We start from the raw sequence: 27,595 nt of genomic DNA, 5'->3' as shown, positions 1-27,595 counted from the left end.
AGAGATGAGTTTCGTTCCAGGAGAACTGTAACAATACTGCATACTTCTGCAGGTAATTGAATCTGCAAGGTTCGAAGACAAAAATAGCTAACAAAGCCTTAACCCCACGAGATCATCATTTTCTGCCATGGAGAAGTTACCAGGAGCGTGCGTAATGCACATGCTCACACAGCACTGTGAGTTACTGCAACAAACACAGATGAAACAGCTCCTGAAGGACTAAAAGCATTTCCCTCTGTCTCACATTCACAAGTAGACATTTATGCACAAAATGATTTAATTTAGAAAATGATAAAGCAAAATTGGAAGTCAGGTAAGAACAGCTCAGTTGTTTGAGCAGGTTAGTGGGTCTCGTGCTAAATGTGAGCAAAAGCAGAACGTGTTCCTGTCTTCAGATATTCATTTATTCTACTCTTGAAATCCCTAAAAATAGAAGTGAAGGTATATTGGGTTTGTGTTCTTTTTTTAATTCCTTTTTTTACTCAGGGCAGTATGTCTAACTAGGTAGCAGCTCTGAGGAGCAGTGTGACTCCTAGTTCTGCAGTCATACTGGTCACCCTGCTAGCAGATGCATCCAGTCCCTGTATGAGCACTGCACAGTTTGGTTCCTACAGATTTAACAAGCGTTTGGAATATATTGCTAGAAAGATATTATATTCCAATTTGAATCTAACCCACAGTGGGTTGGCTACGAGGAAGTAAACTCTCTGCTCAGTCACAGTGGTTTTTTTAGTTTGTTTTTGTCGTGTTCAGTTCTGAGGGCTTTTTGTTCCTAACTGTGGCACACTGAATGCCACTGACAGTTGGAATCAGCTGTGCAGGATAGGTCAGATGCTGTATTTTGCAGCAGTTTAAGGTAACTATGTGCTCTTGGTTATACAGAACAGAAAAGTTTTTAAAGGTAGTCTGACAAAAAGTAGTTGCAGGACTGTGCTAGGTTTTCAGAAGTGATTTTCAGGATTTTTTGCTATTTTTCAGTTTCTGATATGTATACATGTATACATGATTAAATCTCCAACCATGTTCCTCAAGTAGTCCTGTTTTCCATAAATTTAAAGCTTGCATATTTGCTTCTATCCCTGCTCTGCTTACATTTTTGTTTCCTAATCCGTGCCTGGCTGGGGTCTGCAGGTGCAGATCCACACAGATGGGGTCATAGCTCCAGTTTTAGGAACTACATAAAACAATTTCTCTACACAGAGAAGAATGATTTCTGCTTAGATCAAGTCGAACTTCGCAGAGTCGTTTTTGAGAAGTGGAATGTCCCCCCCTTATTTTTCTATATTGCTAATGCTCTCTTTATTGCAAGTTATATGGATGGCAACGTTATTTTTTTAGCCATTAGGGGAAAGGAAATGACATATGGAGAGAATTCAAGTCCCTCCTCGTTCCTAGAGAGCCTGTCCAGAAAGTCAGCACTCTGAGCTGCATCCAAGTGTCGTTTCCTGCTCAGAATTGGGAAGGGGAGCTGGGGGTGGGAAGAGGGATGGATACGTAACATTAAATTGCTGCTTCTGATTAACAGTAACATTCTGCAAATGATTTCACAGCCTTGCTTTGAACAGTATGAAACCTCTGCAGCCCAAATACATGGAGCAGTCCATTGCTGAAAGAGCTATTTTTAACATCTGTTTCATATAGCGGATAAAAATGAAGTGATTTAGATGATGGAAATGTGCCTTGGAGATTATTCAAGATTTTGTGATAACTTTGTACATCCATCCTTCCACATGCCCACAGAGCATAGTTACATACTTCTGCTATTAAAACTATTCTACCACTGTGAACCTGTACACAGTCCAGTCTGTTCTGATACAAACAAAGTAGCTTTTCACTATTTATATGTGCATATAGATAAATAATATGTAACATACATATGGAAATCACACATTCTGAAGCCGATCTCATAATTTTAATTCAGCATTTCATTGCATATTCAGAAATATGTGAAGTAGTGTAGAACACTTCCTCATTGCACTGCTTCCTTCAGTGAGCTTGGGGATGAAACCCAACCTCTTCCCCAGTGAAATCAGCATGCCATTGCTTTTGCCTTCAGCGTGTCAGTCAACTGGAGCTCCCTGATGACGTATGCATCATTTCTGGATTTCGCCCATGGTTCTGTTTAAATAAGCACAACGTTTGAACGTGTTCACAATCTGCTTAGTAGGGATTTTTCTCCACTCTGCTTTAATTTTTCTCTCCTTTCCTCATCTCTTCAAATCCCAATTTCACTTCCCTCCCACTAATGACACTCCCTAGGGTAGCGGGTGAACTGCAACCTGGAAACAGGCCACAGCTCTTCCACGAAATCCTCTGGTTTCAGTGGAAGTGTCCATTTCCTGGAGCCAGTCTGAGACAGACAGTGCTCTGCAGACAGAAACCAGGCTGGGATCCAGTGACCCTTACTCCACATGAGGTGCTGTGAAGCTCATGGCACACCAATTCTTCCTTGGCTGTTCACACGTTTCCTGCCCGAGCTGTCAGTGTCACACTACTGATCAGTAAAAGCTAAGAGATTTCTGAACACATTGAACACCTTTGCACACTTGCAGTTTGGATACTCTTCTGAATGTATTTTTCCTGAATTCTGCAACAAGGTGAGCTCACCTTTCCCAGCCTTAGGATGGCTCACCTAAACTTCTCAGGCTTTTCTCCTGACATATTCTCTGAAGGCAAGTCAAGCTTACATTTCTTACTCAGGCCTAAGGGTTAACATGTTTCCTGTCAGTATACAGACACCCTGCTGAAGAACAAGACTGCGAAGCCTCTGCTCCTCCTTCACATCTTTGCGAGTAGCAAGTGGAAGCAGTCACACCAACAGCACTTCCTACCATCAGAGGATCAGAAGCTGTAATGTTTTGCTGGGATCTTGCCACCAGTCCACAAATAAAATAGAATTAGCAACAACTCCATTCCAAGCCAGTTGATGTCAGCAGGAGCCTGTTCCCGCTGCTCTCAGCACAGACTGACACGTGGGCCATCACACACTTATTTCAGCCCTTGCCCTGAATTAAGTATTTGCCAGATATATCAGGCCTGCTCTTAAGTTGGGTCAGGTAACACCAAAACAATACAACAAAACAAAGCTAGTAACAAAAACTAACCAAGAGAGTTTAACAACTCTCCTCTCCCCTTTTGCTCCTAACACTTTTTAAAGCTAGAAACACAGCCTAATGGGTGACGAGATCATAACCTCAGAAATAGTTTGCATTTTCTTAGAATAAGAGCGTGACTCACCCCTGTCTCTTACTCACCATTGCTGTAGATTGTTGCTTGTGGAAACGCATTCTGCCAAGAGCAGGGCTTACTGGTGGATAGATTGATTACAGTTTTCTTGGATAAAAACACAGCATTGCTCCCCAGAAAGCTAATTTTTATGCCACTGAACTGTCAGGCATCTAAAGAAGACTATGCAGTGTCCTCTTAACTCAGTGTACCAGATGACTCTGAAACCAGTACTTCATGACAGAAGAGATAACCTTATTCAATAAGCATTCTGACTTCTCATACCAGAGAAAAGTCAAATAAAAGTATATATACTAAAAAGCAACTAAAGTGAGTTACAGGTTTTAAAATAGCAGAACCCAAAAAAGCATGCTTAGGAGACCATACCTCACATTAAATATTTAGTCTTGTTAAACACTCAGGAATTAGCCTCCTATAACTACAGGGTCATTCTTGATGGATTTAATCATTTTCTTTATAGGAAATTCAAGCATGCAATCCCTGAGCTCTTCACATTGGAAGAAAATTCTCATCAACCTCTTTAAAGCAAAAGGAGACTCAGCAGTGCTGTCTGTAGCACCCTCTGCCGGAGGATGAGGTGCTTTACAGAATGAGACATTCAAGAACTCTGAATTACATCCCACAACCCACGGACAGAACTATGCAGCATCAATAGTTTATGAAAGCTGACGTCACATAACTACTTTTATATAGGATAGTTCCTTAGCTCTCTACATTTACACAATTCAGTAACCAACGTTTTCATGTCAAAGTTCAGCAAGGTACATAACACACCAACACAAGACTGATATTGTTATAAACTTCCCTTTTTAAACAGACAACTAAAGTCACTTCTTCACGCTCTAAGGACCTATGCTAAGACTACCTGAACATACTTACTGTTGACTAACTCTGGAATCAAGTTTTGTGATTTATAGCTGCATTCTTGCCATTATGTGTGTTGTCTCGTGGCATTTACTATACCAGTTTCCATTCACAAAAGCAATTGACAATTCAATTTGATGTATTGTTAACACTTTATTGAACTTGAAACAAATCCTCCTTAAAAGCTTACTCTGATTTGATTGTAATACATCACACAGAGCAAGGGGTTACACTTAGAAAACAGCTTCTATCACCTACTTGCATTCTTATGTAAGACAGACAGTAAAAGACTAGAAGTCAGAAGAGAGGAAAAAAGGAAGTATTTACAAGCAAATCAGAGTGAATTTAACAGTTAAAAATTCACATATATACAGTTTTGAACTGTTCAAGTAAGTTTCAGTTGGACAAAGTGCTAGAGGTCACAAAAAATAAGGAGGGGCTTAAGACACAAGTGGCAACCATCTGTGTGCCAAACGGGTTGTAGGTGGTTGCAGTGTACAGTGTCTAGAAGTTGAAAGTATCAGGAGTACTGCCCTGAATTTGGAAAGTGTAGCTAGCAGCAGTAGATTCTGGTACAACATTCTGGTCCTCCTCCTCCTGGAAGGAAACAAAAAGAAGATTAAAATGTTACTGGTCTTTTCATCAGTTAGTCATTGCTAGAATAGAAAAGCAGAGTGAAGCTGTACAGCAGCCACTTACTTCTGCTGAGAAATACTTTTCAATCAGGGAGGCTGAGGCCTTGTACACCTGTTCATTTTCATGAGACTGAAGAGCTTCAATTTTGTCTAGACCTCCACACTCCTCAATCATGAGGCAAAGTTTCTCAGTTTCATTTATCTTCTCAGCAGCCTGCAAAAGAAAGTCACAAAGTAATAAAGATGTATGGTACTAACTACTGGAGAGCAGCTGGCAGCAACTGAGCATTCTGCATCCACATACCAGGAAGATGTTAGAAACAGCATCCAGAATTACTAGCACAGTTTTGCTGTCTTTAGCAATAAGGAGATTCAGCAGGGGTTCAATGACACCAGCCTGAACGAGATACACGATCTGGTCAATTGTTCCACCACTTGTGTAGTTAGTCACAGCCCACACAGCTTCTTTTTGAGATTTGAAGTCTCCCTATGAAGGTACAAAAGGTATTAGAAGAAGACAGGCAACAATAACAGCTAAAGCCACAGCATAGTAGATGCAACTTCTGTTTACCTTCCTCAGAATACCAATGAGATAAGGCACAAGGCCATGATCTACAACTTGCTGAATCTGGTCCTGACGTCCAGCTGTGATGTTGGACATTGTCCACGCAGCTTCTTTCTGAATGTTGTTTTTGTGGTGAGATAGGAGACTTGGAAATACAGACAGGGCTCCTGAATCAATAACCATCTGTGTCTGCTCATCAGTACCAGTAACAATATTTCCTATGGCTCTCAGTGAAGGAGTCTGAAACAGATTGAAAGTAGTACTTAAGAAAGAAGTGTCATCTAAGCTGTGGTGCCTGATGAAAGAGCCACCACTTGTGCCCCTCTGCTCCAGCCTTCCAGTTAGCAGCTTGATATACTAAGACAAGCTTAAAGCTCCTAAGGAGAATTATAAAGGCAGAAATTAAACAAAGACCACACATCAAGGCTCATCTGCAAACTACTAGTGACAGAAGTTGTAAGTTTGATATAGTAATTACACTGCTGAAACAGTGTAGTTACACTGTGCTAAGAGCTCAATTCTAGACACTGTTCCTGAAGGAAGGATTTTCAACTAATGTGCAGTTGAAGTCAGGCTTTAAAAAACACTGATCAGCATCCTGGCCTGTGTGTTAAAGCCTTCACGTGTCAAAGTCACTCTTCAGCAGTGAGTCTATGCTTCATCTGGGATAGTTTTCAGTCAAGACAAACTCGAGGCTTACGTACACAAAACCTGGAACAAGCATTGGATTTCTGTATGACAAGATCCTTCACTTTAAACAAATATGATACCATAACCTCAGTTTTATCAATGACTCAAGTCGAGCAATGGCAGCTTTCATGCCCTGACAGCTTACCACTATTGGCAGTTCACCACATCCCAGCAGTTTGACGAGTTGTGGCACCAATCCGGTTTTCACAACAACTTCTATCCTGTCATTGGAACCATCTGTTAGATAGGAGAGTGCCCAGCACGTGTCTGCTAACACCTCATGATCATCATGATGCAAGAGTCGGACAAGAGTTGGAAGAATCTGCTCAATGGCTTCTATGGGTGGCGCAGGATTCTTGTTACGACACAGGTTTGAGAGAGTCCAGGTAACGTTGCGCAAATATCCAGACTGCAAGAGTTGAAATAAACCATTAACAACTCTTAATTCAGCCCCTTGCTGAACTCATCAGCAACTGTACTTTGAGTTATACTGTGAACTTACAGCCAGAGAAGAGAGATCAGGAACAGCTAGTAGAGTCAGCAGTGGTTCAATTGCACCAAATTTAATAACCAGATCTCTGTAGATAGAGCCATCCCCTAGAAAAATAATGATAAATACCCATTAAGGAACAGAATACAAGTGTGTATGCATACAATCATGTGACATCATGAATTACATTACACTTAAGGACTAGATAAAGTAAGATGGGAAAAAGGACTACTTTGACAGCTCAGTCTTATGTCACTAAAAACACAAAAACACCACTGCAGTTATAACACTATTTTGAAGAACAGGAACCAACACTGGCAGAGCAAGTAATCCTAGAAGGTGACTGAGAAACATAAGTATGTTCATTGATATGACAGTACTAGTAACTGCTACAAAGTGCTACAAAGCAAGGAATACTGGCAACCACATGTAAAATTCCATAAGCCATCTGCTTCCTCCTGTGTCTTTGAGTCAGTATACATGGTGGAAACTCACTGACAGAAGTCAAAAGCCTCTAAGGAAAGAGTTCTGTACCACAGCACGGTTACATAGCTCTCTGAAAGTCCCATTTTCGTGTGTGTGACCCATTTAATACTACTCACAGATCACCAGGTTATACGTGACATAACAAACCAAGTCTGAAAGTAAAGAATTGCCCACAGCATACTGTACATTGTGGATCACATCTGTACTCGAACATCATCAAGGCAGAATTTCCAAGAAACTCCCCATGCTATACACAGCATGTCAGTAATAATGCTCTCTTAATTCAGGTAAGGGAAGAGTTGAAAGTTACATAACATATTGACATACCTGCAATGTTTCCTAATGCCCACACAGCCTGTTCACTGATGTGAACGTGAGGAGAGGCCAGAAGTGAAATAAAGGCTGGAATAGCCCCACCATCTACCACTGCCTTGGTTTGCTCTGATGTGCCAGAAGCAATGTTGGTAAGTGCCCAGGCAGATTCAAACTGAATAGGACTACAGTCTGCTCTACTCAAGAAGGACACAAATTTTGGAATCAAACCAGCCTGAATTATGTTGTCTATGGGGGGCTGCTTCTCTCTTGAGAGGAGTTTCCTAAGGAGGAGCACAAACAGGAAGTGTTATTTGTGTCTGCAGACATCTGAACAACAGATTCTACTGAGTCAGTATAAAACAATCCACAGTAAAAAACAAGTGAGAGAAAAGGATTAAGGTAATCAGGGTAGGCAAAGTAGAAATACAAGAAGGGGAATGTCTAGGTATGTCTTCACTTCAGGTGAGGTTCTGTTACAGCTCCAGAAGTAAAGCAGACCTGCAAGTTGCTAGATACTGCTCAGCTCAATAGACAGGTGGGCAGTGAGTGTCAGCAGCAGCCACTGAAGCTTACTAGAATTTAGCAACTTAAGACTTCAGGTCTGAAAAGGTGAGAGCAAGTTCAGCATTCTTGCACTCTGAACGTTCAGAAGCCACATGGTCTGTATAATACTGTGACTATTTATTCTCAGACACTGTATATAAAGCTGAGTTACACGTCTGTTGAAGTACTGCCCAGCTGTACTTGTTCCCTTCAGCATTTAGTCTCATAAGCAAAACCTCAACCATGCCTAGTTACTGACTTGCACAGCAAAGCTGATTACCTCTGACCTCCTTACCTGGCAGCTTGAGTAGCCTGCAATTGAAGCTCCATATTATTGCTATTAACTCCTTTGACTATCTCTTCAACAGACCAGTGTGCAGAAACCTGTATGAGAAAGTCTCCATGAGTGCTTTGCTGGGAGAGCCACACCTCTCCAGAAGTATTTACTCAATACTAGGAAGATGCCACAGTTTATAGTCACATCCTTCGTGAAAAGTTATACCCTTATGACACTCCAAAAACTCAGCTAGTTTAATCTACCGTTATTTGAACTGCTGAAAGCTTTGTTTCACATGACTGATAAACAGTCAGCAAGTTAAAACAACTGCCTAAGCTCTTTACAAGATAACAATAGAGTATAAACACTGTACAGTCACAAGCTACTTAAGGATCCACAATCTAGTCTGTGATAATAACTTCAGTAGTCTTCAGTTGGTGATGCACACCTCAGTGAGCAATCCCACAAGGGAAAAGATGCATATTAGTGTGGCTATATGGAATATATGTTGCAAGATCTGTTCTGGGTACCTACATACCTGATTGCTCCTATTTTCCTGAAGGGGAGAAGTGGCATCATCTGGGAAAGTGCTAACGTTTCTTCTTTTAAGCATCTGGTCATCTTTTTTGGCTTTCCTCAACTCTACATTGACTTCAATACGCCGCCTTCTCATTTCCTGAAGAAAATACATTCATGGTAAGTTCTTGACTTTTACAATGCTATTTAAAATACTGATAGCTATAAATCTTACCAGCATCTGAATACTTACTGTAGTATCTTTTCCTTTGTTCTTGAATCTGTTCAGACGAGCTGCTGCATTGGTATTCTCATTAGTAGACATCTTGATGATTAGAGTTCAAAAGAAATGAGGGGGAAAAAAGCCTGAAAAATCAGAGTAAATGGTAAACACCAGAACAGGTCACAGGAACGCATGTTAAAAAGCTGGGCTCGAGGTTTGACTCCAAAAGACGTAGCAGATACATTAACATCCTCTGACTCGATTAAAGCCATAATAAGCTGCCTTCTCAAAAGATTAGCTGTTACAGCAGCCTCTACTGTTAACACATTTAAACACCCTCTGAGCCACAAACACAAAGATCATTCTTTTTAAGTAAGAAGAATAGTTCTAACTCCCACAGACAGCATTATAGAACACGCATGCTATTTCCATCCTGTCCCAAGGAAACACAGCACAGGCTCTCCACCCGCACCCACCAGAGCCCCCCTCGGTAAGAGCAGAGCCCTGGCACCAGGAAGGCTCACCGTGCCGGTACAGCTACGCCAGCAACGAGCCCAGCGCTAAGGCGAAGCGCTACAGAAAGACTGCTACAGAAAGCTACAGAACTACAGAAAGGCAGAAACAGAAAGACAGAAAGGCTGCCGCTGCCCCCCCGCCCCGCACCTCAGCCAGGCCCCGAGCCGAGCCGCCTCCCGCCGCCCCGCGAGCACGCCGCACTGAGCGCAGCGGCTCCAGGCGGGATTTAAATTTCCCGCAGCCCCGCTCCGCCATTGGTCAGTTCGAGCCATAGCAACATTCTGATTGGCCGGTTTGAAACGCGACTCGTCTCGCGATGAAAGGGAGGAAATCGCCGCCGCGCTTCCGGAAGCCGACGCCCGCCCGCCCCTCCGCACTACAGCTCCCGGCGTGCAACGCGCCGCCCGCGGGCACGGAGCCCAAGCACCACCGGGGCCGTGGCACGCTGGGACGTGGAGTTTCAGCCGGCCCGGGGAGCGGCCGGGCCGAGGTATCAGTCACAGCGTGCAGCGCCGGCCGTCAGCTCACCGGGCGCTTTTCCTCGGGTTCCCCCCCTCGCGATCCCAATCCCTGAAATGCCGCGCTGAGTGCGCCGGGACGCGGGGACGGCGGTACGCTGAGATGATCGGGGAACGCGGAGAAAGGCGCCCAGAGCGCTGCGCCTGGGGCGGATCTCCTCAGGAGGGGAAAGGCGCGAACAACGTCAGCCGCGCGCAGTCCCGCCCCTCAGGGCCGCACGTGCCCGCGCGAGGCTCGGGGGGCGTGGCTTAACGACTAAGGAGAACATTGTAGCGTTGCGTGGGCGGGGCCAGCGCCGCCGGGCGGGGCTCTTACGGCACGGCGCACGCAGCTTTTGCCGGGTGACCCAGTGGCCTAATGGATAAGGCATCAGCCTCCGGAGCTGGGGATTGTGGGTTCGAGTCCCATCTGGGTCGTGCCGCCGTCGTTTTGCAGCGTTGCGGGGTAACCCTTTTTGCGGAGCGGAGCCGCAGCCGCGATGCGCCGCGTGGGAGCGGTGTGAGCTCCGGGACGCGGCCGTTCCCCGGAGGTCACCACGCTCCGGTAACGGGGTCTCCTTTTTCAGCGGGACCGGAGGGCTGTGAACGTGCTTCACGCAACGACACGCGTGGGGGAGGGGGAGTTGGCAGGGCTCCGCACGTCAGCAAATAGAGGGCTGAGAAAGCGGTGCGTGGGGCTCCGAGCTCCGCGCGGGGCGCTCTGCGGTTCCCCGCAGTTCGCTGCCACCGTCCCATCCCTTCCCGTTCCCCCTACGGCTGCCTCTCATTAGCATGAACGGATCGGGGGGGGAATAGGGGGTGGGAGAGGGGAGGGCGCAAAAGGATTCCGCTTCATTTTTTTGAGGCTGGGAAAAGAATTAAATAAATGAATCAACAAATAAACTTGACTTCAAAATGACAAGCAGGGCGCTGTGGCTCCTCTGCTTCGCCATCCCATCGTCGTGCAGCTCGGCGGTCGGTAAGTGCGAGCGGGGCCGGCGCGCATCTGCCTGCGGTACGAGGGGAGGAGGTTCACCCCGGCAGGTTGTAGCACTGACCACGGGAAGAAACGTTTTGACGCTTTTGCGGGCTGGGAATGGCAGCATTGGCTTTGCCGGTGTCGGAAGGAATGAGGAGCACCTGCCCGAGCGCTGTCCTGCGGGCACTGCGGGGCTCCTCCTCCTCGCACCGATGAATGCAATGTCTTGAGTTCAGCCCCGTGCCGGGAGCAAGCTGTCGGGAACAAACGTATGTCCTTCGTGCAACTCGAGATCTACTCCAAAGAGAAGTCCGGGAACTGATGGTGGTGCAGATGTATTTCTTAGGTGGCGAGAGGTGGACGGGAGCATGCTGCTGCAGCAGAGCCGGGCTCAGCGTCCTCCACAGATGGAGCAGGGAAAAAGGAAGGATTTTTCAGCCCATGACTGAGAGGGCACAATAAACAGATAGAAAAGTGCATTTATAAAAGCCACATCTAAAACACCTGCTCAGAGTGCACAGCTTCATACGGGAGCAGCTCCATAACACCCTTGCCTATTCCTTTCTTTAGCTTGGACTTCTTCCACCCTTCTCTTCATGGGCATTCTTTTGACTTTAAGTGCAGCCAGCCCAAATATCAGGGAATCTTTCCCATGACAGCAGCTGGTGAGAGCAGAGGGGGAGAAATGGCAAGGTCAGCAGCTGAGAGGCAGTTGTGGAAGATAAACCAGGATGTTGTTCATCTGTGTAAGTCAAATATCTCTTTTCACATAAGGAGTCAGGATCAGCCTCCTACACAGTGCTAACCACAGAGAGCGAACACCCAGACAGCGGCTGTGTGTGGGTGAACTGCTCTAAACCTCTACACCGGCCAACTACGGGGAGGGCTCGAGCAATGCAAGAGGCAATTTCTCTCTTCCCAGGCTGAAAGAAAAGTTATTTTGCTTTGTGAGCTCCGAGCAATCAAGGTGAAATATAAAGTAAGGTCTAGGTAACTGTCCAGCTCGCGCAGTGCCATTAAATCTGCCCCTTTGTCACTGCAGTCCCAGGCGCTTCCTGTCTTTTTCAGCTCTTGTCATCTCAACTTAAGAAAAAGCTTGAAATAACTGTAACTCAGCAGCAATAGCCTAGCTACCAGACTGGGTCTTCTTGGACTCCCATACAACTCTGCAGTGCAAAAGTCAGAGATCCAAAACTGTGGATAAAGATCTTTTCAGTAGCGTTCAAAGGCGAAAGCCGCTGTCAATAAGGCATCCCATGGATGGGAAAACCAAATAGTTCTGTTGTCATGGTCTTTTAAACAAGCATCCCAAATGGCAATGTGAATTTAGCTTCCTCAGATGCTCCCTGGAGATTCAGGCTTTTGAGAAAAGGGTTTGTTTATAAGTCGTGTTTTTAATTTACTACAATAATAAAGTGGAAATGCAAATCTCCTGTGCTTTGCTCACAGCTGCATTCTCTGTACCAGGCCTTCCGTGGCTGAACACAGAGGAATGAACAGCTCCATTTTATCAGTTGAACTGTTTGTGAGTTATACAGTCATAAAGTTGAAGACCTCATTTATGGAGCAGAGCCTCCAATCTGCCAGGTACTTCCCATTCACGTGGGCATGGAATGATAAACAATTCTGACTTGCTTTCTCCTTTTTTTTTTTTCTTCATTTTCTTTTCCTTTTCTTCCCCTTTTTCTTCCTTTTCTCTTTTTTTCTTCCTTTTTTATATTTTTATTTTATTTTTTTATGCAGGATCCTTGCCCTGTGCTGAGAAGGTGGGCCAGACTCTCAGCAAAGATGTGTATAACTCAGCAGATGCTGCACCTGGCCAAGCCAAACCCCCAGCCTGGGATGCCACCGGAGGGAATCCCACCAAACACCAGCTTCTGTCTCCCAGCAACCTGCAGCACCCAAAACCTCCTGAAATCATCTCCCTCTCTTCAGACAAAAAGAAACGAACCGAACCTTCTACAGAAAACAGCACAGGGCTGAGGAAACACCTCGTGCAGCACGGAGGGACCCTGCCTCTGCAACCCACAACCGAGGGCCCTCCCCCCACCTCCTCTGACTTGAACCACACGAACAGAAAGCAGGCAGACAGGCGGCTGGCCGAGGCTGCTAACAGCATGTCAGCTCATTTCCAGCACGCAGCATCTTCCTATCATAAGATCACGTCCTTGCTGGGGGCTCATCCTTTTCTAGACTCTGGAACAGCAGAGTCAGATGACCCTAACATGCTGGATCATTTCAACCGACCAGGCAAGATAAACCCTTACAAAAGCATTGAACTGTTGAAAATGATCAGCAAACCCTCCTGGGTCACCAACCGGCAGCCACCCAGCTGGCCACACCACTTCAGCGTGTTGAAGAAAGGTAAGGGAGTGGGACTGCTCTGGCAAGGAGCACCACGAGCTTTCCAAAGGTTGGGTGCCATCATGTGAATAAAACACCCCCGTCCCTCAGCCTCTGTGCCTGTTCTAGGAGCTGATATGGAGAAGGCATGTCTGACCGAGTGCAGGAAAGAGAGAGATGAAGTGGAGGCCTACTGCACAAATGAATTTGGTAAGCTGTCTTCCATTGGCTGCACAAAGCCAAGGCCATCTTTGTCCATGTACTCCTTGACACTTCACTTCTGTTATGGTACTATTTCACTGCATATATTAAGTAACCATTAAGTACATTAAAGGGAGCCATCACCACTATTTATAAGCGTGCTGTGACAAGAGTACCACATCTTACATCACCCTCTATCTTGGACCAGTACTCTCTTTCCCATTTCCTCTACTGAGGAAGACAGACCTCTTGTCACTGATCTGCAGAACTGAAGACCAAGTTTTAAATACTCTGATGTGAAACACTGTAGCTGTACTACGTTAGAAAATAACTCGGTACTTTTGTACTGAGGAGCATTTTCTGACTGAAATCTTTCCTTACACTTATGATGTGAAATGGATAGCAACTTTTTCTCACAGTAGTTGAAGAGATGAGCAAAATACATGCCTACTGGTAACAGATGTTTCCATCTGCAGAATATAAACACGTTACAGGACATCTGTTTTCTCTGAATGGAGAAGTCAGGAAGTGCTTTCTACAAATGTGATGTATTTTTATGTTTATACTCTCACGCATTCCTGTCATACGTAGGCCTTACAGCGACTCAACCTTTGGATGTTCCAGCCTTTAACATATAGTGGTCTCCTCCAACTGATAAATTAAAGAAGCCAGGTATGAAAAAGACAAGTCTGAGCAAGACGCCAGCCAAGTTCCTGTGCTGTGATTGTAGAGAGCACTTCTCAGTGCTCTATGTTCACAGCCAAAGACTGAATCAAAGTTCTCAGTGATGCAGGCAGAACACGTTGTAGGAGTTCCTGACACATAACAGTTGTTGTTTTCCAGTTCCACTACGTATTAAAACCAGAAACTGAGCTGATAGCATGAAGTGATTGAAGTGAACATCACCTTCCTGATGCCCTTGCTCCTTGATATGATGATGGCCTTTCCTCCCAACTGCAAAGTGGTTTATTAGAAGATTGATTAGCTTTGGACTGCACTGCAGTGATTTAAATTTGGAAGTCTGACTTTGTCACGTGAGGACACATGTAACTCCACATGGATCCAGAGCTGTAAAGAACAGAAATGTTAGTGACTCATCAGGTGTCAGCATTATGAGTAACCACTGCCAATTACTGCACCACATGATTTCTGTGCTGGAATTTACAGTATTTTAAGTGAGTCTTCACCTTTACCTCCAGTGGCCACTACAATATGTAATCTGATGCTTCTTTTTTCTTGCCCTTAAAACAGCAGTGAATGGAATTGTTTATAACATGGAAGCACTGGGGAGTGGAGTGCACTTGGTTACGCTTTTGGTGAACAGTGATGGACTGTACAAGATGAGTCGCCTCTATATTACTCCTGATGGCTTCTTCTTCCGAGTTCACATTCTAGTTGTGGATTCCTTCAACTGTGCCAAACCGTGTCCAGACTTCAAACTCGGTAAACAATCCCAGCTGAACCCACTCTGCTGCTCCTCCTGCATGCAGTGTAATTTTAGTTTGCTCCAGTCTAAGTTGTGCTAGAACTGGAGGGTTCCTTCACCTCTGCACGTTGGTAAGAGACCCATCTGCATGAGGAAGTCAGGTAGCACTACAGCCCTTCAACTTTATCCAGTTCTGAGATGATTGCAAGGGTTTCCAGGACTGCTTTAAGCAAATTAAGCAGGAGCATAAGCTCTGTGTAAATAGTCTATAGTTTTCCTTCTAAATGCGAGTTCATCAAATACCAGGATTTCCCCACAAAGCCCTCTAGTTGCAGTACAACAGAGTAAATAATTCACAGGCAAGAACAAGCCCCAAGTCCCAGGATGTATTCTGCTAGGGTCTAACTTCTTACCTACTCTACTGCCCTTAAAGCGAGCGCAGAGAATGAATCAGTGTTTTCTTCACAACACAGAAATCTCCTTTACCTTGCAGGCAGCAGATACATTGTGATGGGTCAGATCTACCACAAGAGGAGACAGATCCCTGCAGACCTAATGCAGTTCCTGCGTGGGCACCTGAGGCCAGGGGACGGCTTGCTGGCAAGCAGCAGCAGCTACGTGAAGAGATTCAACAGGAAAAGGAACCGCAGAGTGCAAGGGGCTCGCTCTAAATGTAGATAAAGCTTCAGTAAGCTCCTCCTGTAAGGCAGGCAGCAGAATTAACATGATGATTAAGCAACAGGGGGAGGCAGTTCTACTGATGGCTGAAATTGGTTGTGATAGCACTTGCTTTTGTGCTGTAGCAAACACTAGCTGAGTGTTCTGACTAGCAACTTATATATTGTGAAACGTAGCACATGTACTTCCGAGCCCTTCACCTCAAGCAAGCCTTCGAGGATGTCAAATTATAGAGGATTTCACTTGTGTTTTCACTCAGCTCTAAGTATTGCATGCATCTGATGCAAAAGGAACCAACAAAACTAAGTATCTTTCATATTATTTTGGTTTCCTCAAATACACTTCTTTCAATGTAATTGCATTTTCACATAAAGCTTATAGAATAGTGTATTCTTTACTTGAATAATTAACAGCTAACAGAGCAAATCAAGTAACTACATAACACAAATGCCCAATTAGGCTCACAAATTATGGCAGAAGTTCATGCCAAGGAATGCAAAATGTGTGTGCAATTGCAAGCACATTTTGTATGCCTGGCTACACTGTCAGTTCCTTAAAAGTTCAGCTCCAGAACTGTGTGCTGAATGTTATCTTCTCATGAGAACTGTCAAGCTTGCACGTGCACATCAGAAGAGTTATTCTGAATCAAAGATCCAACCTTTCAGTACCATTACATGGGGGAGATTTAAGAATTTAATTATATAAACATTGTGCAAAGGGGATCTCTTAATGTTTACTACTCCAGAGTCAGTATTCACAGATTCTAAGTCTTTCCAATAAATTAATGAAGTGTTCACAGGGGTCTGGGTTCACTGTTTTCCTGGGTTTCAAAAGATCAAAAAGGATTATGCGAAGAGCATTAAGTGAGAGCATCTCCTTGTTGGAAGGATCACCTAGTGGTTTTAAGATACAGTTCAGACCTGTCTCCTTTATACAGTGGAGAAGAAAAATAACTGCTAACTAGTATTGTTAGTAAGACAAAGTATTCTTGCAAAGCAGTAGCTCTGGCAGCACTTGTAGATACCCCTACAAATAAGGCCTAGCTTTTGAGCCAGTAGGATCTTAACAGCAACAAAAAGTTAAAACTATTTTCTTCTTAGCAATTCTACCTCAGTTAAGCGTGCAGCTTGGTCTGGGGTCACTGAGAAGCTACAGAGCAGTGATGTGGGATAAGTCACACTGAATGAGGTACTTCTTGATCTGGAATAGAAAACATCAACAGTGAACACCATACATTTTAGGACTTAGCAGACTGTTACTAAAGGACATAAACTTAGTAGTAGTTTATGTTCATCTAAAATATATTCACAGCCTTCCTTCTGTTGTGTGAAAGAGCTCATATAGAGCATAGCACACATAGGTGGAATTTTCCCAAGACTTAATTAAGAGGGCTCTTGATTCAGCAAAATGATTGTTCCTGGCAATGACTCAAAGCACCAGACTGGACTGGGTGGGGCAGGGAAGGAAGGAGGGAAGGTTACATATGCATCTCAAGTTTCTTGGTTTCTATTTTCAAATGCAGTCCAGGGACTAATGAGCAAGTCCCAGCATCAGCCATCTGCCCAGAATAGCAACTATGCACCCGTCCCCACCTCCATGACATTACCATGATCCAAAGCAGGCAAAGCATGGGTGCAAAAATGCAACCAAAATGAGATATGGCCATAAATGTAATCTCAGAAGAGATAGCAGTATACCAGTGCATGTGACATCCAAATCCAAAAGGCCAGCAACCAACAGCCTCCACTGCTACCTGGAAGTCAGCCCAGAGAGCAGTGTATTCTGTTTTCCCTTTTTGCATCATAAGGTCATCTTCCCTTTCTTTCTTGGAAGGTATTCCTTAAAATATCATCACAATAGCCAGGCAACAAACCTCTGCGTTTCACAGCCCAACTGAAATACCACTGGAGTGGGAGTGGAACTGTTTCCTCCTTTTACCAGGCCTATCATGTTACAGTATTGAAGAAAAACATTCTGCATCATGTGAAATTCCAACAGGTAGCACTTACCATTAAAAAAACCCTGCAGCATTAACCACACTGAGAAGAAGATGGTACTTAGATGCAATAGTTGCCATGCTAAGATAGATATCTCACAGAAGATAGTTTCATTTCTGCCCCACAACAAACCCAGGCGTAGAGCAGTACTGTCTTCCTGTCCTCCTAGGAATCTGTTCATGGCTTTTGGGTAAGCTCAAGTTTTAAAATCAACTTCAAATCCACGTTAACTGTTTTGTGAACTAAATTTAGGTCACAGGAAATTGAAAGTTGTCCAAGAAACAAAAACCAAGCTAGAATGGCTCCTATCCTCAAAACCTATGTTACAAAACATCACTTTTGAAAGATATTATTATTTATAACAACATTAAAGGAGGATGACTGAACAGAGATCACACATGCTAGGAATCCACCATGCTTTCAGGAAGGTGGGAATTAATGACTTTTAAAGATTGCTTTTCATCAGAAACACCATTTGCCTATAAATATCACCTCTAATAAATCAAGAAAAATGCCCTGACACACTCACTGGCAACTGAAAAACTCAAGAAGGCTTTCAGCAAGATAAACTCACGTGCATGGATTATTTCCCTGATAAGACTGATTCACTAGCAATTATTCATCACCTGGAAAAGCCAAGAGCTATATACCATAACATTATCAATTGTTTCATTAGAAACACCACCAAATCATTGTCAAGCACGTTATTTTATTTGTCTAGGATGATGTGTCCTATAAGGTACAAAAAAGTACTCTTCCATTTGCCACAATTTCTTAAAAACATAGCAATCTATTGCCTACAGGTAGGAAAGTTTTAAATGTCATATGTATTTATATGTGAATAAATAGTACAGAAATATTACGAAGTTTTGATGAAAGCAAGGTACGTTAAAACACTGTTAGAAGCTGAGAGCTTTTCCTTTCTGCATTAAAAACACAATGCATACAATATGCAGCATCTTTTCTTAAATGTCAAGGACAACATAACCTAAATGCAACTAACTCCTCTTTAACTCCAAGAAGCGTAAATGGGTAATCGTTTTCACACTGAGCAGTTCCTTTTAGTTTTCACATATAGGTTAAATGACAATATTTGCATGTACAAAAACCACGGGTTTTATTAGATAAAATTCTCCCAGAAGTACCTGTACACCTGAGCCTTAAGTATAAGAAAGTGTGGTCAGTAGCAACATCTGTAAGAAAAAACAACAAAGAAGGTTCTTGCATAGCAAGGTGCGAGGTTAAACCCAGAAGGAGCTTCTTCATTATTACATTGGGGAAATCCCAGCTCACTGAACAGAAGTTAATTGTGAATTAGTGCAAAAGCTTAGTCAAATGGTTGGGGAGCTGCATATAAATCATGGCTCAGTAGCTGTAGATTTATGTAATACAAGAAATCTATGCAGTATGAAAGCGAGAAAGAAAAAGAAACATCCACAAATTGCATCTGCTTTTGACTTCAACTTATCCTTCTTACCAGCAGCTCCTCACACAGGAAACAACAAAGCCATCCAGAATGCCTCTTGGGCACTTGGCAAAACATCACCTCATTCAGCAGTAGGCAGTGGCATTTCACAAACTCCTTCCTACCATCTTATCTGTTACAGTAATTTTGGCACCACTGTAGAAATTTTATTAAGGGATAACAGGGGCTTAAGAAAGAGAAGTTATTGTAAATGCTACCTTGGAGCCAAGTCAAGTCAGATCTCCTTTCCCACTTCCCTCCCCAATTACTCAAAATACCTATTTACCTCTCAGCAGATCCCCAAAGCCTTACAAACATATTAGCGCACACTCAAAGACACCTACATGTGTGGGGAGAACAATTATCTCCATTTATTTTGTTTCATATACATCCATATTTTGAATTTTAATACAAAAGAAAAAAAATTAGAATCTGACAAATGTTTACAAACAAGATACCTTCAAATAGATTTTACTTGTTTCAGTCTGGTGCAGAGTAAATGACGAATTGTACTGTTCTATTCAAGGCAACAGAGTCTGTAGTCCATGACCACTTAGCCCAACCTTTATGCAAGCTCAATTGTTCTGGTTTGTTTTTGTTTTTATCTACCATGAATGACAAACTCATTGCTGATTCCCAGTTCTGTGTGTGTGCACATGTGTACATAGCAGCTCCTTTCATAGAAAGAAAAGACATCTAGAGGTCTTCTTGTACTTTTACCTACAGGAATCATGTTAAGATACAGAATGGATTACATGTGACCGGGGCTGGATTTTATAAGAAAAAATAATTAGCTGACAAATGAGGGCAGCAATAAAAAAGCGTCTTTTTTGCAACAATAAATAAATACAGTCAAAGTTTTCTGTGTGGACTTTAGACCAGCTTCTTCACTGAAGAACAGACGTGGCATTTCCATGGAGTTAAACTTGACCCCATTTACTGTATCTTTTTTTTTTCTTGCTCTTTCTCTCTCTCCTTCAACAAAACAAAGTTTTCCTGCTTCTGCCACAATAGTACAACAATTTGATCTTGACAAGAAAGTGGTGCTGCTGATTTTTATTTCTTTGTCCTTTGGACAAAATAAGCCAAGGATATAATTTGACTGTTGTGACCAATAAAAACGCAGTTTACATCAAGTCTTGTCAGGATAACCTGACTAAAAACATCTGGCTCCTTAATTAAAAATTTTCAGACAACCAGATTCTTGCTCGTTTGTTAGGTTAACACGCAGAACTCTAAGAAGCTGTAGACTGCAGTTTGTTGTTATGGGACCTGCAGAGTACAGAAGAAAGTGAAGAATTAAGCACCCTTCATTTTGGGAAACACAGCTGCTGCAACGTGTTGCCACAGGTAAAGCACTAGGAGGGAATTACCACTGTGCTGATTCCTTTTTTCTTATCCCTTCAAAAAAAAAAACCCAAAACCCACTTCAATTTCTCTGAATTTTGTCCACATTTTAACGTCCTGTACACAAATGTTTTGCTAGTTGTCAAATACAGTGTCACTGGAATATTACAAAATGCCTGAAATCAGTTTTATTCTCATTACATGACAGTAGTACATCAAAAGGAAAAAGACAATTTATGAGTGTGAATATTTATAAATCGTATTCAGCTTAAATTTATTCAATAATTCCTTGGATTTACTTAATGGAAAAAACTGAACCAGGCATATTAAAATCACATCTTTGCTAATCACAGTTCAGCAAAACTCCTCTTTGACATTCATAATTTTATTAACTGAAAATAAAACAGTGAAATACAGGATTTCCAAGTTGGATTTTTCATTTCTCTCAATACATTATTCCAGGAATGGGACAATTTTTTCTTTTTCCTGTTAATACATTTATGTTTAACCAGGAAGATTGCTGGTAATGATAAAAAATACCCAATGTTTACTTTTTAGATGAGTGATCTGGATTTTTATGGCTATTTAACACTACTGAATTGTACAATAAAGTTCTGATTCCAGTTAAAAAAGTTCAGACTAAAGATATCACAATCTGCAAGAGAAGAAAGGACACAGATGGTATAAATGCAAAACAATAACAAATAAAATGCAGCAATGAAATTAACGTGTAAGCAGTGGATGCTGGATAACCAGCAATGCATGATGAAAGAAACATGAGTTGAGAACTACCTCATAAAAATCAGTACTATGGTATTATATTGGGAAGGAAAAATGCTGGTCTAATCCATTTGGTCTCACATTCTTTCTCATCAGTATTACTCATACTGGATTAGAGCTTCCACAGTAGTAGGTATAAAGCAATGTTTTCAATTTTCTTACTACAAATGAATTTAATTTTGCATTAATATCTTAGACCGGGAGCCTTAGTTTTGACTGTTTCAGTCAGATGGACAAATTTAAGTACCATACACAAACAGGTTTGTGTAATGCTGGAAGGCATTCAACATTTGTAATTCAGTTACAGTTGGAGTACAATGACATACACAGGCAACAGGAAAATCCACAGTACAGTGGCCTAATCCTTTTCAGGAATACCTATGTTAGGGAAATACTCTGCATCAGTCTTTCTACAGAAAAACATTAGAAAACTTGATTTGAAATACTCTAATTTGAACTGTATTTAGTTTTCCATCTCTCTTTAAATAAAGCATATTTATTCTCTCTGATTGGAATAAGGTACATTATAAAGAGATGACTGAAGGTATTAAAAAGTAAACTATTTTTAGGTCTTTCATTGAATTACAAGCTTCACAGAAGAAAAATCTAAATACCTATAAAGGACTTGGTGCACAGTAAAACATAACTAAAACTCAGAACAGCACAGTGTATGTCCTGGTGAGAAATTATTCAAGTTATCTGCAGTGATGACTTAAGGTCATTCAAGTTTTCTATTGGTATTATACTAAACTTGTATAAAACATCACATTTTGAATGAGTATTAGGACAGCTTTTTTTTTCCCTCTTTAGAAGAAAAGCAGTTGTCCAAGTAAGTGCATGGACAAGCAAATCCTTGTATGAATGTAAGGTAAGCTTCTAAAAGCGTTAATGAGATTTTAGGGGACAACAGAACATTTATGATTAAGAACACTTTAGCTTACCTGCTTGCCTTAAATCCTTTTAGTTTCTGTACAAAGAATGATTCAAGAACTTCTGCACATTGGTAAAAAGGAGAATCACTTGGATTGTAGTAACGACAGTTATCAAAAATTTTGGTCATATCTGCCACAAACTCTGTGACCTTTTTGTAGTAACGTTTCAGAATTCTTTCTTCCATAGTGGCAAGGTCTTTAAAAGAAAGCAAAGATTATTAAAACAAAGCATTTTCATCTTCAGCAGAAGTTAATATTATCAGAGTGTGGGAAACAAAGCCTATGGAGGTTTGGTCGTATTTCCAGGAACTCAAGTTGTGACATACTAACACCAGTAAACCTCCCTTACAATAAGCACTTATGCATGAATATGTCATGTGCAGCTGAATTAAAAAGCACACTGTGACCTTGCAGATCTTGGTTTCTTGCAGGAAGCTATTTACTACTCCTGAAGAAATTAAGGAAAAAGCCCAAAAGAGTGAAAAAATCTGTATTCTTGTACTTCACTTTCTTTCTAGCCCTTGCTGAGACTGAGTCATACTTGTACAGCTAATCCTTCTCATAATTTGAATTCATGACTCAACTTGAATGATTTTTCTATTTCCACAGGAACATGTATATTTACCACATGGGACAGATGAAAGATTTCAAGCTCACAATCACACATAATAGTAGAGCTTCTACTCTCACCAGCTGGATACATTAGTGGGACAAGAATGACAAGCAAGAGTAATTTTTCTATTTTAAGGCAAATGTAAAATAAAAACATGTAACTGGAGAAGCAACGACTCACCTTTGGAAAATGCCCTTAAGATGTTTATTTTCAAACATCAGTTAGGGAGAATGTGTGAAAACACAGGTGGGCAGGATCACCTCATGTATTTTAACATGTGCATATTTACTTACAGTACTTACAAGCATAACAGATAACAAACTTGATATTCCTCATCCCAAAACTACTTGCCCATCATGAGATTATTCTGAAACACTTACCCATTGGTTCTTTAATAACACCATAATAATCTGGTGCATCATTGGGATCTACTGGTTCTAAGAATGGCCAGGCCATCTTGTGAGCCTGTCAGGAAGAGAACGTGCAATTAACAGCAAAAAATCAGCACTATTTAGTAGATAGTTTCACTAACAAGTAGTGATATCCTAATGGTTATAAGTACTCCATGGTACAATAATGCCAGTTAAGTTGCAGCTGACACAGTGGCATTTTGCACAAAATAAGGTTATGCTGTTTCCTTTTGTTAAAAAGTCTCAAACAGCTGGAAAAGAAATCAGAACTTACTCCAAGACTCATCAGACACCTCCTACACAGTGAAGCATTCCACTCTGCTGCAGTTTGTATTCTCACCTGTAAAGAGCGTAATACTCTTCTTAACCCTTCGTAGTCTTTATCAGTTAGAGGACTGAGTACAGTCATGGCATCTTCTGTGGACTGACACTGTGGACACACATACTCATCAATGAGGTCAGCCTCGCTTTGCAAAATGCCAACGCACCGACCATGGTACCAGTTCTGACACCGGTCACAGCCAATGTAAAACCTGCAAGATCCAAAGGCATGTTAGTCACTAGATTTATTTAAATTAAAGATTACATTTAAAAACATAAACCTGCAATCCCTTGCACATAAGATACTTGGCACAAATACAAGAGTACAGCACATGACATTCTGGACTGACACGTTCTAATTACGCTATTCAAGCTGCTTCTGTATTTACAAACTAAATTACAGACCATTTCAAAATTAGTTAATGAACTTTAAGCTAGACACTATCAAGTATTCAAGGTTTCAAAATCAGCCATCTGCTTTAGAGCTGAAAGGAACAGTGGAATGCCAGAAATATCACCCAAGCAGTATTCCCAAACAATTCAAGGTACATTTTGTGCAAACTGGACTACAGCCAGGGCTCCTATTTCACTCCGTGCAAGCATTTTTCATATGGAAGCATCAGTCTTGTAGCTGAATACCGAAGAGGGTATTTACAACTCAAAGCCTTACAAAAAGATGCCAATCACATATCCCCATACTAAAATTATGCTTTCTATCCCAATCAGACTATAACAACAACAAAAAAAATCCACTGAATACCACATTTGACAATTACTGAACATGAATTTGTATTACGAATGAATACAACATATGCAGAGTAACTTCTTTTTGTTTTGTAAGGAACAAGTAACCAAAGTCAGAGCAGTTTGCTACCTAGACATTAAATAAGAGGTTCTTATCAGAACTCACTGCGACTCATCATAAGGTGTTCTGCAGATACAGTACAATTCCTCACTGCTGCCCTCTTGTGCCCGTTTACAATCATTACAGATGTACACATCCATTTTCTTAGCCTCCTTTTCTGTGATGCCAACACATTCTCCATGATACCAGTTAGTACAAAGATCACAGCCAATATAGAACCTAAAAGTATTCACAATGAAAATGACAATGTAATTGTCATTTCAAATGGCATGGCACTTTTCCCTGCATTTCTCTCTGATGAACTTTCTTGCTGGCCTACTTTCTTCAACTTTGTCTTGTTTTCCCTGCTTCCTAGCATTCTACCCTCACCAGCTAACATCTCATGCTGCAGCTATGCAGTTGATAAGGCCACTTGGGTCAATTTTAAATTGACAGTTCATAGAAACGGACATCAATATGTAAGACCTTGGCAAAGCTGGTCTAAAAAACGTGTATCCAACGTGCGTGCGAAAATTTGTAAAAGGCACAAAAAGACAAGGCCAAAGGAAAAGATTTACATTTTCAAAATTGTAGCTCAAAAGCTACTTAAACATTTCTTTAAGATTTGAAAATGTAGGTCTCAGTTAATTTAAAAATAAAACAAAACAAAAGCAAAGCGCAAACACCAGCTAGGAGTTACAAGTACACTACAAGGAACATGCATACCAGCCATGTGTAGGATACGTATTGGTATAACATGATAGAAAAAAAAACTGTGACAGGACATGGCTGTCATAATTTTAATTTAGGGTGTGGGGGAGGTGGGCTGTAAAACAGATTCAGCTACTCAGTACTGCGGAAAATCGGTACGCTGACCATTTTTCAGAGAACAATGTCTACTCTCAGACAGCTGTGACAGAACCAGATGTGGTATGACACAACGTGAAGGGAACCAGATACAGAATCATGTGAATGGGACCTTGCACAGAATGATGTGACAAAACTCTCAAATATTATGCAAGGATGTTTGACATTTTGTGTATGGATACCTCAGAACAGACCTATGACTCATGGAAATCAACCAGATGGGCGTTACACATCCGTTCTCTCTGCCTAAGCAAAAGCAAGCTGACCCTGAGGATATCCCAAAATTTAAAGACCATCAACCACCTGCACTACACTGCTTTATGTTTCTGCAACCCTACCTAATTTGTCTGTCTTCAGCCAACCACCACTCAGCACCCTGCAGCAGCAGGACAGCAGCTAGCCAATGTTCCACAAAACAAACACCTCTGCATTCCCGGGTGTTTGCTCCAGATACTCAGAATCTACCTCTCCATTTTCAGTCAGACAGATCCTAAAAATGGCACAAACCAACCTCCCATAAACAACAGATCAACACAGCTCCTTCTAACAGCTGTCAGCAATATCTCAGTCATGGTCTCTTTCCCAAAGGAGATCAGACCCAGCTGCTCCTATCTAGAGCTAGAAGCTAAACTGAGACTTGCCATGAGAATGTTAAGCAGGCTTCACGTTATGCTTTAACAGATCAGTTGGGATATAAGTAGGAATATTAGAAGGGTGTCCTTGTTGACCATCCTCCATACAACATACATAGGACCCTACAAGCCCAGTGCGAAACAGTGAGAACTAAATGTAAGAGACTTGCAATAGGATAAGTAACATACAGCATTATGAAATCCTCATGAGTACAGGGCATTTGAAACATCTCAAATAATCTTTTCAAAATCCACATCTATCTCTTTAAAGCAGAAAAGAGACACCAGCACAAAGAGGAGTATCTGATGCCTTCATTTTGTGTGTATGCACACACAATGTTTACCAAGAAGCTGCCTTAAAATTCACCTAATTGCTTTCCAAATAGTGAAATCATAGTATAGTTCAACAGCAGAGTCATCATTTTTAGAAACAAAGCATTCAGAATTGCCAAGAAGCAGAGCAGAACTGAATCACATTGCTCAGGGCACTGACCAGACAGTAACACCTCATGGTCTTGAAATCTCATTCTGTGTATTTAAGCACAGTTAATGCACACTATGACCATATTTTTTCATCATTTACAGAAATGCCCACTGAAATAAAACGAAAACCAAATTCTTTTGCTCACAGGATTTCTTTGTCCCATCTTCTGTGACAATTCTACCGCTAACAACAGCGGCGCTGATACAGAGCAGCGCTCAGCAGCACCACAACAGACAGCAGGTATCCTCCTCTCAGGTTTTCTGTCATTCAGTGAACTTCATACAGTATTCTTACTTTAAGTGAGATAGGCAAGATACACAACCCTTAGAATTAATAGTGAATTACACCAGGACACTGGGAGCCTGCAGTTTACAAAGAGACGCTAGCACAGACAGCCTTCAATTTCCCCACGGATGTAATACTGCAATGGTCAGAACTACCGAGCACCTAAGATTAAAACAAAAAACAACACAAAGGCCTCGACCAAATTTCGGAATATTAATTTTAAATAAATAAATAAATAAGGCTAGAAGGAACTGCAGGAGATCCTCTAGTCCTGACCCCAAGTTTGGAATGAGAAACCATTCCTGGAATGAAAACACTACTCCATCTCTATGGTTCATCTCTGTTATGAGTATCGAAAGCACCACCAATTAACACTTTTTGGTATCATTACTTGTTAAGCAGATGAAATACTCACTTGGAACTGGTCTGAAGTCGAATTTCTTTTACTCACATCTAGACAGCTATCACGTAGTAACCGCTACTGAGGATGTTAAACACTTCTAGCTTCAGCAGAAGTGCTTAATACTGTCCACTGCAATCCACAAAATCTTCTACTCTAGCATTTAATAATGTTCTTTGAAAGATTTGTATACAACATTTCCTCTTTCACAGAAATACTTTTCCTTGTCTGTGGCCAGAAACAAACCATAGCAAACTGCAATTTTCACTTTGTCAAATGCTTAAACAATTTTTGATCAATCTGGGAACGTATGTTAATATACAACAATCATTTCTACCCAAAACATCGTCCAAAGTGAAGTGCAGTCAAGTAACATGGAAGCTCCTTCACTGGCTAGTGATTAAAAATATATATATTTATTGGAAGACAGTACCAAAGCTCTTTCTAAAGAACATCAGCCACCCGTTCACAAGAAATTGCTCAAACCAAATTGTCACTTGCTTCCGAGGCAGAGGCAAACGGCAAAAAGAAAGAATAACGGAGCGGAGGAAGAAAAGAAAAAAGAGTATGTGCATGTGAGACAGAAAGATCATACAATGGAAACATGCAAACAAGTAGAAATATAAGTTACATACATTAAAAGATAAATCAAGTTAATAATTCTGTAACTGCTAGTGGAAGAGACTTTATTCTTTACACCTTTCTGATGACTGCAGTAACACCTGATA

General features: G+C 41.8%; 3 protein-coding genes and 1 non-coding gene across 15 annotated transcripts in view; 2 read left to right on the top strand and 2 right to left on the bottom strand.

Annotated features, from left to right (window-relative positions):
• Positions 1-4,261: 4,261 nt before the first annotated feature.
• KPNA2 (karyopherin subunit alpha 2) lies at positions 4,262-8,985 on the bottom strand. Its single transcript, XM_065735442.1, has 10 exons — positions 8,881-8,985; positions 8,650-8,787; positions 8,130-8,218; positions 7,304-7,572; positions 6,503-6,597; positions 6,146-6,409; positions 5,317-5,550; positions 5,050-5,232; positions 4,810-4,959; positions 4,262-4,707 (listed from the first exon to the last, which is right to left on the bottom strand). Exons 1-10 carry the CDS (start codon positions 8,950-8,952, stop codon positions 4,615-4,617), a joined length of 1,587 nt encoding a protein of 528 aa, XP_065591514.1. The 5' UTR covers positions 8,953-8,985; the 3' UTR covers positions 4,262-4,614.
• A 1,243-nt stretch (positions 8,986-10,228) lies between these two features.
• On the top strand, positions 10,229-10,301 carry TRNAR-CCG (transfer RNA arginine (anticodon CCG)). The gene has a single exon. It is a non-coding gene; the product is annotated as a tRNA-Arg (tRNA).
• Positions 10,302-12,879: 2,578 nt separating this feature from the next.
• Positions 12,880-15,523, top strand: CUNH17orf58 (chromosome unknown C17orf58 homolog). Its single transcript, XM_065735623.1, has 4 exons — positions 12,880-13,206; positions 13,315-13,395; positions 14,638-14,829; positions 15,306-15,523. Exons 1-4 carry the CDS (start codon positions 12,960-12,962, stop codon positions 15,491-15,493), a joined length of 708 nt encoding a protein of 235 aa, XP_065591695.1. The 5' UTR covers positions 12,880-12,959; the 3' UTR covers positions 15,494-15,523.
• Positions 15,524-19,297: 3,774 nt separating this feature from the next.
• The window catches only part of BPTF (bromodomain PHD finger transcription factor), a 46,131-nt gene continuing 37,833 nt past the window's right edge, over positions 19,298-27,595 (bottom strand). For 9 of the 12 annotated variants that reach the window (XM_065735429.1, XM_065735430.1, XM_065735432.1 and 6 more), the window contains 5 exons: positions 24,266-24,439; positions 23,375-23,567; positions 23,005-23,089; positions 22,021-22,207; positions 19,298-20,224 (listed from right to left, as the gene is read on the bottom strand). In XM_065735429.1, the coding sequence (XP_065591501.1) occupies positions 20,188-20,224; positions 22,021-22,207; positions 23,005-23,089; positions 23,375-23,567; positions 24,266-24,439 (676 nt within the window). In that variant the 3' untranslated portion in view covers positions 19,298-20,187. Of the gene's footprint in view, positions 20,225-20,413; positions 20,955-22,020; positions 22,208-23,004; positions 23,090-23,374; positions 23,568-24,265; positions 24,440-27,595 lie in introns of those variants that run through there. The other 3 variants (XM_065735434.1, XM_065735441.1, XM_065735431.1) reach the window with 2 other exon arrangements.

Source organism: Cyrtonyx montezumae, unplaced genomic scaffold, assembly GCF_038088225.1.
Source record: "Cyrtonyx montezumae isolate F1298 unplaced genomic scaffold, pur_monq_1.0 scaffold_19, whole genome shotgun sequence".
In the NCBI taxonomy this organism is placed as follows: domain Eukaryota; kingdom Metazoa; phylum Chordata; class Aves; order Galliformes; family Odontophoridae; genus Cyrtonyx; species Cyrtonyx montezumae.
The sequence above is the reverse complement of the archived record's forward strand: the minus strand, read 5'-3'. Positions and strand labels throughout refer to the sequence as shown.

Coding starts and splice junctions, on each gene's coding strand:
- KPNA2 (XM_065735442.1), bottom strand. CDS start 8,952: ATGTCTACTAATGAGAATACCAATGCAGCAGCTCGTCTGAACAGATTC. Junction 7,573..8,129: donor CAGGCTACTCAAGCTGCCAG/GTAAGGAGGTCA, acceptor GCTCCTCCTTAG/GAAACTCCTCTCAAGAGAGA. Junction 4,708..4,809: donor AAAAGTATTTCTCAGCAGAA/GTAAGTGGCTGC, acceptor GTTTCCTTCCAG/GAGGAGGAGGACCAGAATGT.
- CUNH17orf58 (XM_065735623.1), top strand. CDS start 12,960: ATGTCAGCTCATTTCCAGCACGCAGCATCTTCCTATCATAAGATCACG. Junction 13,207..13,314: donor CTTCAGCGTGTTGAAGAAAG/GTAAGGGAGTGG, acceptor TGCCTGTTCTAG/GAGCTGATATGGAGAAGGCA. Junction 14,830..15,305: donor GTGTCCAGACTTCAAACTCG/GTAAACAATCCC, acceptor TTTACCTTGCAG/GCAGCAGATACATTGTGATG.